Source organism: Nanorana parkeri, unplaced genomic scaffold (assembly GCF_000935625.1).
Source record: "Nanorana parkeri isolate BGI_ZX_2015 unplaced genomic scaffold, ASM93562v1 scaffold148, whole genome shotgun sequence".
In the NCBI taxonomy this organism is placed as follows: Eukaryota; Metazoa; Chordata; class Amphibia; order Anura; family Dicroglossidae; genus Nanorana; species Nanorana parkeri.
The window spans coordinates 1,088,000-1,097,715 of record NW_017306416.1 but is presented as its reverse complement, the minus strand read 5'-3'; the positions used below and the strand labels follow the sequence as shown (position 1 = coordinate 1,097,715).

General features: G+C 42.9%; 1 protein-coding gene across 1 annotated transcript in view; it reads right to left on the bottom strand.

The window, feature by feature from the left end:
* Positions 1 to 9,716, bottom strand: part of LRP1B (LDL receptor related protein 1B) — a 1,026,358-nt gene that overhangs the window by 223,586 nt on the left and 793,056 nt on the right. Inside the window, exons 51-53 of the mRNA XM_018554232.1 lie at positions 8,634 to 8,756; positions 6,955 to 7,074; positions 5,589 to 5,717 (exon numbers count right to left, since the gene is read on the bottom strand). Of these exons, the coding sequence (XP_018409734.1) occupies positions 5,589 to 5,717; positions 6,955 to 7,074; positions 8,634 to 8,756 (372 nt within the window). The remainder of the gene's footprint in view (positions 1 to 5,588; positions 5,718 to 6,954; positions 7,075 to 8,633; positions 8,757 to 9,716) is intronic.

Genomic DNA, 9,716 nt, shown 5'->3' with positions numbered 1-9,716 from the left:
TATAAATATAAAATACCTAATGCACTAAATAGTTATTGAGGGACTTGATTGTTAATATGGCAAACACTGTGCATCAGAGAATGTGCCCGCCAACATTTTTATGCAAAATAAATTGAAATAAACTGAACACAAATGTGATTGGCTCCATAAGAAATGAAATGAGCATGTGCCAAGGTGACAGTAAATAAAAAAAAAATGTATGCTTTGCTGTCATATAAGAAATAAATAAATACAGTAATGTATTATTGAAACCTGTATTCCATGACCCAGCATACTCTCCCCTTTAATGATGCATTTCTTTTTTTTTACAAAGTAAAAATTGAACCATCAGTTTAAATCCTCCAAATACATTCCAGTTGCAAAACAAAAAGTATTCACTGCCACATACAGTTACAGTACAGTTTGTTTTCTTTCCAGTCTTCACTTACAATGGATACTGCTTCTTAGTGTTTAAAAGTTTTAGTTTACTGCAGAATCAGCTCGCCCCCTGAGCACTGGTCCTGCAATCCTGTTTTAGGGTGGCTTCTTTCTCTTGGAGGGTCCTATGGAGCCCCCCTTGTGTGTGCTAGTAAGCTGTGGGTGTCTCTACAAACACACAGGGACAGCAGGGCAAGCCATTCCTGTCCTCCCTGTCCCCTCCTCTCTTCTTCATGCTAGTAGATTGATGGCTGCTGGAGAATGTGCTCTCTCTTGTGATCTTATACTGGACAGGAAGTTCAGGGAAGTCGAGCTGAGAGAGCTGGAGTCAGCTGTTGATAATTACTGTAAGTGCTTGGGCAAACTTGTAAATAAATACTTTGTTTGGTAATCTATATTTGCTTCATCTGGATTAATGATTGAAAAAGGTTTGAGAGTTTAATACTACTTCAAAGTCAGAAAAAAAGTCAAGGCTCTGTAACTCCAGACTTGTAAGGGAGCTTTTTTACTTGCAATAGGATTTGCATATCTGTTCATCCATAGCTTTATACAGCTCTGGGAAAGAGACCTGATTTTTCTCTGCTCTAGGTAAGTAACACTTGCAGGTCTTGTACTCCCCCCCACCCCCCCTCAATCTGTGGATAGATCCGATCCGACCCCTCCTAGGCCAACCTCACTTAATGCATCCACCTTTATATCCTCTATTATCATTTATTCTCCACATCTGCTCATATGTTACGTTCTAATTATGTTATTTTCTATCGGCTCTCTGCAGGAGAATGTTTAAAAAAAAAAAACAGACTGTGACTGCCAAGCCCGTTAGAAAGTGTAAGCACATAGCAAGCTGCTCATGCGGCGACATTCAGCCCAAGATTAATCTGCAGACGGGCACACGCGTTTCACATCTCAAGTCAAGTGTGTTTCATTTCATTATGGCAGCAGTGTGCAGGCGTGAAGGTGCTTCTGGATTACACATCTCCCTGAACAAAGTATCATTTCACAGGCCGTCACTCAAACATGTGACAGACTGGGGACGTGGAAATGGCTGAACGAAGGCCTGGCGCGCCAAACGTACCATAAAGCAGAGCAACTGCAAAGTGTGTTGGCCATTTGTTAAAGGAAAACTCAAAATAAAAGCCAATTACTTTGGCGACCTTTATTGATAAGTCTCCTGGGGAAAATGCCATCCAAACATTATAGGTGAAAGGAAAATAGACGATATAGCGCATTTATCTATGCCAACAGTTCCTTAACTACAAGAATTTTTTAGATTTAGCTTTGGCCAACGATCACTGTTGACTGGCTCTTTTGAATTTATATTAATTGAAGAAGAGAACCATTTTAAATAAAGACATACAGTATATTCAAAACTGGGGGGACCATCAGAGGCGTAACTAGAACCTTCAGTGCCCCGGTGCAAGAAACTATGAAGAGCCCCCCCAACCCCCCACCGCCATGGTACTGTGCGGTTAACAGGACGGCTGCCTAGGGCCCCAGCAAGCGCGGGACCTCAGGCAGCTGCTTCAGTTTAAAAATGTAGTGCCTGTGTTCTGTCGAGAAGCTGCTTTTGTGCACAGATGGGATTAACGAGGAAACCGGCATTTATTTACAAAATATTAATTTGAATTGGTTAATGGTGACCGTTAATAATATGCCGTCCATGGCAGTAAATGATGGATGGCAGTAAATGATGGATGGCAGTAAATGAAGGATGGCAGTAAATGAAGGATGGCATCTTATTAACGGTCACAATTACCAATTTAAACTAAATACTTTGTAAATAAATCCCGGTTCCCTCAATAACACTGGTCTGTGCGCAAGCGCAGATGCTGAGGTCGGCAAATTCGACTATGTCAGCGTTCTCGACAGAACATCGGTATATGCGTTTAGTATCAGGGCATTCTCACAAGTATGAGTACTCGTGAAAATGTTTAGTATTGGCAGTGGTACATCTCTACTTAAAAAATGTAATGCATTGCTGTGACTTGTAGTCCTACATAGTTGGTGCTATTCTGCATTGCTGTATAATCATCATACAGCAATGCAGAATACCACCAGCTATGTGGGACTACAAGTCCCAGCAATACATTATAATAAAAATCAGCTATGCAGAATACCACCAGCATCCCCCCACTATAATGCATTGCTGGGATTTGTAGTCCTACATAGTTGGTGCTATTCTGCATTGCTGTATAATGATTATACAACAATGCAGAATACCACGAGCTATGCGGGACTACAAGTCCCAGCAATACATTATAATAAAAAAACCAGCACTGCAGAATACAACCAGCATCCCCCCACCACCCCCCGCGGCCCCCATTCCCGGTCCAGACTCACCTTCCCTTTCCTGCAAGACCTCCTTCCTCATCCCGGCGGCCAGGGCTAAGAGGAGAGGGTCCTCACATGGCAGAATGTGCTGCCTGGCGGTGCCTGCAGCACATTCTGCGCGACTACTGGATGTCAGCTTCTCCATCCCCGGGTGGCAGAGCAGCGGGGAAGGAGTGGCACGATCTCAGGGGGCCCTCTTCTTCCTCTCTGGGCCCCCCAGCAGGCGGAACGCCAGGGCCCGGTCGCAATTGGGACCGCTGCAACCCTGGTAGTTCCGCCAGTGGGGACCATCATTTGTCAGTATGTCTCTGAAGTCTCCAAGTATTAAAATTTTAGCAAGAACGTTATTTAAAGCCTAACTCTGGGCAACAGAAAACTCTTGCAGTGGGCCCCCCTTCCCCCATTTAACCTCCAATTTAAGGGCCAATTCACACCATATGCATTGAGGCTGTGCTGGCTATTGTTTCCAGAGCAGCCCCAACGCAAGCCAAGGAAGTTTGCCTTCTCATGGACGGGCTTGGTTCACACCACCACGTTGCGATCGGAACACGTGATGTGCCCAGAAAAAAAGTACTGTATGCTTTACTTTTGTTTTCAGCACAGCATGATGCGACCCGGATCAACCGCTGAGCACCCTGCGGTGCCCATAGAACTGAATGAAATGTCATTGGGGCATATCAATAAAGTTCTACCAAAAAAAAGTATACAGTAGGGTGTGCTGAAATCAGATCATCGGCACTGTGTCCAGCATCTTACACCAGCCTCTGTGAGTTTAGAGATTGGCCCTAAATGTTTTGGGTTTTTTTTTTGTCTAGGGCTGCGTTTCTCAGGGGTGCTTCAGAATTTTTCACACATCAGGCTTCCTGATGAAGGAAACACATAATTTTCCGAAACGCTGCATCTATATCTGAGGCCATGTTTGTCTGACATCAAATAAAGACGAGATGATGAAGTGGATCATTGGTGTGCTGGTGGCTTATTCTCCTACGCTTGTGTAAAGGGGGACTCTGATGTGAAAGGGAGCTCCAGGTGTAAAGAGGGGGACTTCTGATGTGAAGAGGGCTCTTGACGTGAAGAAAGGAACCCCACTTTTTTCGTGTTTTTGCTTTGAGTCCCCAATTAAAATCTATATCAGACCCCTACCAAGGATAAGGATCTGATATAGATTTCATAATGGGCCAAACGTCATATTTTGAGAAATGCTTGTCTAGGGGGATAGGAATAAGGTGGAAATCTTATCTAAGCCATTGCACCCGCAACGCTTTTCTTCTCCTCTTCTCCATACGACCAGTCCTATTTACTGAACGATCGGTTGCAGCTCTCAGATGCCATCATATACCTGCTTTGTACATGAGGACCGCGAGGGCCCAACCACAGTATACTGAGTATACTGAGACGCTGCAGCTGGAACGGATCCCGACAATGCTGTCTGGATCCTCCAAGCTGCGTGAGTGACAGCTGGCTCTGACTATCTAGAGGCAGAGCCAGCTGTACTCGCTCTCTCCCCCATCCATTCCGCCAGTCAGCGCTGGAGGATCGGACAGGGAAGGGGGGGATCCCTGCGGGGAGCCATGAGTGACAGTCACGGCTCTCTGCAGCGATAGATCGAGAAGTGAGCGAGCGACGGTATGTGTTCGCTCACTTCCCGATCTACTCAGCTGACCTGTGACAGTTTCATTGTCACAGGTCAGCTCAGATTATGAGACTGAGTGTAAATCACTCGCCTTATAATTCTCCTTTAAATGGTGTAGTGTGGATGACCATTTGTCCTTGGTCCTGAAACTGAACTCCAGGCAAACAGTTAAATACATATTTGGCTTTACCTGCCAGTGGATTTGCATTTCTGTCTATCCAGTTCTGAGACTTACACAACTGTACCATACAGCGCAGCCCGTGATTTTTCTCTGCTGCAGTTTAGTAACACTTACAGGTCTTGTCTCTCACCCAGTCTGTGATTGGACAATGAGAGGAGAAGCAGCTGACTAACAAGTACATCTTGCTGTCACTGTAGCCTGATTGGCTCCTTTTGTTGCTTCTTTCTCTGCAAATCTGGGCCTGTAAATTGCTAGTGCAAGGAGAAGCAGCAGACTGATGATGAGCACATCTCTCCGTGGCTTTGCACTCTCCTCCTATTGGCATACTTCTTGCACTGCCGCACACCTGATTGACTCCCTGTGCTGTTTCTTCCTCTCCCCTGCTGGTCTCTGATGTACAGGGACTGCAAGAGGCTGAAACCAAGTCAAATTTAGGTACTTACACTGACAATGTAAAAATTATAAATTAAATGATGTATTCAATAATAAGACATTTCAATAACTTGTGTCCTTTTTATCTGCTTGGAGCTCAGCTATCAGAAGGCAATGTGTTTTAAAAGTGACTTAAATTCAACAGGTCCCAGACCTGTTCATGAGTCTGCCTTCTAAATCCAAAATTACTTTTACATGTATATAATATAGTGACATTAATTCATCTCTTAAAAACAAGGGCTTTCAGAAATTAGGATTTAATAGGTTTTATTGGTCCTAAGTGAGGGCATTGAAGACGTTTCTCTTGTACCATCAATTAAATATAAAGGTCACCCTATTAAAAATACTTTCTATGGCATCAAACAGCATCTCTTCTTCTACACTTACCCCTCTGATCTCTTGTCACTCGCTTTACTAATACAAGTTTCCATTCTTAGAAGATAAAAGACACCGCAATCAGATTTATGTGATCTGGTCACTGACATCACTTTGATGCACCAGACTACCATTACATTATGGTTATTACAGCCTAATGTTAAAAGAACTTATGTCATAAGATCTAAAACACAGTTAATATCTTAAGACATCGCTTACCGCAGCCAGCAGTGGACAATTCATCACTGCCATTGGGACAGTCTCTTTCACCATCACAGAGCCAATGAAGAGGGACACAGGCGTGAGATCCGGGGCAGCTGAACATGTCACTTGCGCATGTCACAGAACCTGAAATGACAAAATCACAAATGTTGTTGAGGCATCAGTAAAGAATAAGACATGGCAGCTCTTATTTATCAAAGTGCTTCATGAAAGAACTGTCTGGGTTGCCTATTGCAAGCATTCTTTCATTATCTAATCCTACAGTGCAAGTTGCAATTTGGTTATTTTGTATTCAAACTCTTTGCACAAATTCTTGCACAAAGTCTAATTAAAGAGGATCTATAGATTTGTTGGAACCCCTTCTTAACGACCGTTGGGGAAATGTATCCTCCCTCCCCGTCCTATTGACACAATAGGAGGTAATGAATATCCACAAAGCGATGGGAAGTTCTACATAGAACGGCTGCCATAAGATAAGTGTCCCTGTCTGAAGGTTCCTGTTGATTTCTTTTTTCTAGTAACAAATATTAGCGTTTCTCCTCATTTTCTGTCATGGTGATAAGAAATGAGGGAAGGTTACTACAAAGGTTTACTTTACATATTTGAGGATTAAAACAAGGACAAATTAAGATCAATTATTATACCTTAAGGGCCCATTTACATTAGTATATTACAGTGACATGCTGCACTGCACATCACTACAAAGTGCAGAAATGCGTGACTCACAAGTGTGGATTGCTCTGCCATTCACATTGAATGTACCTGTGCTGCACAGTAAAACACAATTGTGTTGGAGCACAACACAATGCAAATATTTAAGCATTCTGTGCATTGCGTGTGTTGCACTGAAAATTGGTGCATGTCCAATTTTCAGTGTATTCTTAGTCATAGATGGTTTATTCCGAATGCATGTGCTGTCCTAACACAACACACAGCAATGCATTGACACTGCACATTTCCCTGCATGATTTGCATCATTCACTAGGTGTGAATATGCCATAAACTAATTTGAGCATATGATGAAACAATTGCATACTGGAAGTAACGTACATCTAGAGGCAGAGGCAGTCAAAGTTAAATGCAAGTGTCAACCCATCTCAAGTTGGATGAGGGGTGGTCTCATTTGCCAATAAGGAGGCTCAAATTGACATTTATAGAAAATGTTGAGATTTACATATAATTTCAGCTGCTTATTTCCCTGTATCTACAGACTGTGTTGACTTACCCATTTTCACTGAAGCAAACCTCTGTTCATACATACATTTAATAAGTTCCTACATTTAATTCCTCTTATTGCCAAAAGGTTCACTTTCAATGTACATGTTTTTTTATTACAGGATACAATACAGACAAATATACATACCACATATGGCATCACTTTCGTCAGAACCGTCACCGCAATCATCCTCCCCATCACACATCCACTGTTTGGATATACACTTGTCTTTAGAGCAGGCAAACTGACTCCAGGAACAGGAAGTGCCTAATGGAAAACATTTACCATTGAATTTCTGTCAATGTAGTGTGACACTGTGCTTGTTAATATAATCACTCTACTGTAAAATATATAATTGAGAGCAGCCTTCATCTTAGAAAGCCCTCACTATTCCATCACGTACTCTTTTCATAAACTAATATCCTTTGCATTAATATGAGATTCAATAGGAAAAGCTCTATCGTGAACACAGTGCAACCTATTTACCCATGGAAGGATTCCAGGAGAGATTAACCCCTAGTGTCTTGTGGCTTTCTTATTGTTTTTCCAGCTACCGTGCAGCCAAAGCATCAGCATCAAGGATTCTCTATGAATTCTTGGCTTGATCCCTGCTTTCTGCACAGCTCAGAAATCATAGCCTTTCCACACCCCCCTGTTAGTGCGTTATTTGTTATGCTCCTACATTTGCATAAGGGGCAGAGCACATCACTGCAAACAGCCATGTGGCTTTTCGTTTTCCCACCCTATGTTCACCCTCTTACCTGACAGCTGCATTTAGTGAAACAACAAACAGGTGGCTGATAAAAGAGTAGTATTTACCCAAAGGCTATGTAACTCCTACTGACCCATGTTCTGTCGCGGTCCTGCACGCCAAGAGTACGAGAGATCCTATATATCTATATTGTGTGCTATGTGACTTAATTGTATTGTACTGTATTGCTTGAGCCCACAAAGCTCATTGGTCAGGCATGTAATTATATGATACACCTCTGCAATTGTAGGGCCTTGGCCATGTTTCTACTTTATGTCCGCTCTAGCTACATCTTCTTCTTATATATATATATGGGTTTTTTGACTACTGTTTCCATTCCATCGCCTGTATTGTGATAAGCCTGAATAAAAAAAACTATGGTTAAAAAAAAGAGTAGGATTTAGTCCATGAACCCATCGCACTCAAAACCGCTGTTCCATAGTGTAAAAATGGGTGCTGAGGCTGTCGACGGATGGCCACCGTCTATAACCACAGAACAACATAAACACCAACACTCCAAGTAATGAATCACTGGCGTCTGTTTATTGACACATGAAACATGGCACGATGCATCAAAAGCGTCAATAAACAGACACCATTGATTCATTACTTGTAGTGCCGGTGTCTGTGTTGTTCTGTGATAAAAGAGTAGAAGACACTGAGGATTATGGTAGGGACCCAATCACACTATTACAACCCCAGCTCCCGGCCAAAAAATTTAAATGGTTCTTATCAAGAACTTCCTGTATTGGAATAATCACTTTCCACTGATGGCAGCACCTCCTTTTTTACCTCACTCTAATGCTGATAAGAGGTAACAAAAAAGACATTTGGTTAATGTAATATAAGGAAAAAGCAAAAGCCAACGCTGATATGCAAATGGGTATTATCAGGGTACCGTGAGCGGGTGTCCTCACACCGCACGCAGGTACCCACACGGGTGGACCAAACGCATGACCCCACCAGACACTGCCAATAAGCTTATAATCCTAAAATGTGGAATATAACATGGGTGCAAAAATGGGAAAAAGGGCCTCAGTCATGAAGGGGTTAAACAAAACAGAAGCAAACTCACCACAGTGTATCTCATCAGTGCCATCTTCACAGTCCTTCTGACCATCACAAACCCAAGTATTCAAAATGCATCTCCCACTGCGACACGCAAAGTAATTCTCTTCACACTGGTGTTTGCTTTTTGCTAAAAAAACAAAAAACATAATGATCTTCATAAGATTGGGTAAAAACCCTTCTAAAAACTCACATGTTTATTATTATTCATACTCTTCATTATCAGTCACGCTTCACATGAATGACTATAGCACATATCAGCATGAAGAAATCACATAATAAATTGCTTGCCATAAATAAAATGTTGTCCATACCAATCAGTTTTTTTTGTATTGCGCTCTCAATGGTGTTTTGGTATTGTGTGCTCTTGAAGCCAAACAAGGTCTTTTTTGATCTTTAGGGGATTATTTAGAATTAGGAGCTAAGTTATGGGAAATGATAAGGTTACAGAGTTAAGGCTAAAGACAAAGGGTAAGGATAGGGTTACAGAGTTTAGGTTAAGAGCAAAGGAGTGGGTAGGGTTGCAGGGTTAGGGCAAAGGGTATAAATAGGGTTATAGGATTAAAGCTAAGGGCATAGGATAAGAATTGGGGTACAGGGTTAAAGGAGAACTATGGGGGTCAGTGTTTTTCCCCATAGTTCTCCTTAGGGTAACGGGAGGGCACAAACTAGCGTCCTCCCGTTACCCTAAGCTCAGTATACCGCGATCTACAGCTCGCGGTATACTGAGACGCTGCAGCCGGAGCGGATCCCGACTTAGATGACGGGATCCGCCCAGCTGTTTGAGTGACAGCTGGCTCTGCCAATCTAGAGGCAGAACCAGCTGTAGCCACCCCCTCCCCCGTCCGTTCCGCCAGTCAGCACTGGCAGATCGGAGCGGGGAGAGGGGAATGACAGGATCGAGAGGTGACCGAACCCGGTATGTGTTCGCTCACCTCCCGATCTACTGAGCCGACCTATGACAGTCTCATTGTCACAGGTCGGCTAGAACTATGAGGTGAGTGGAAATCACTCATCTCATAGTTCTCCTTTAAGTCTAATGGATAGGGTTACAGCGTGTAGCCTACGAACAAAGGGTAAGGATAGAGCT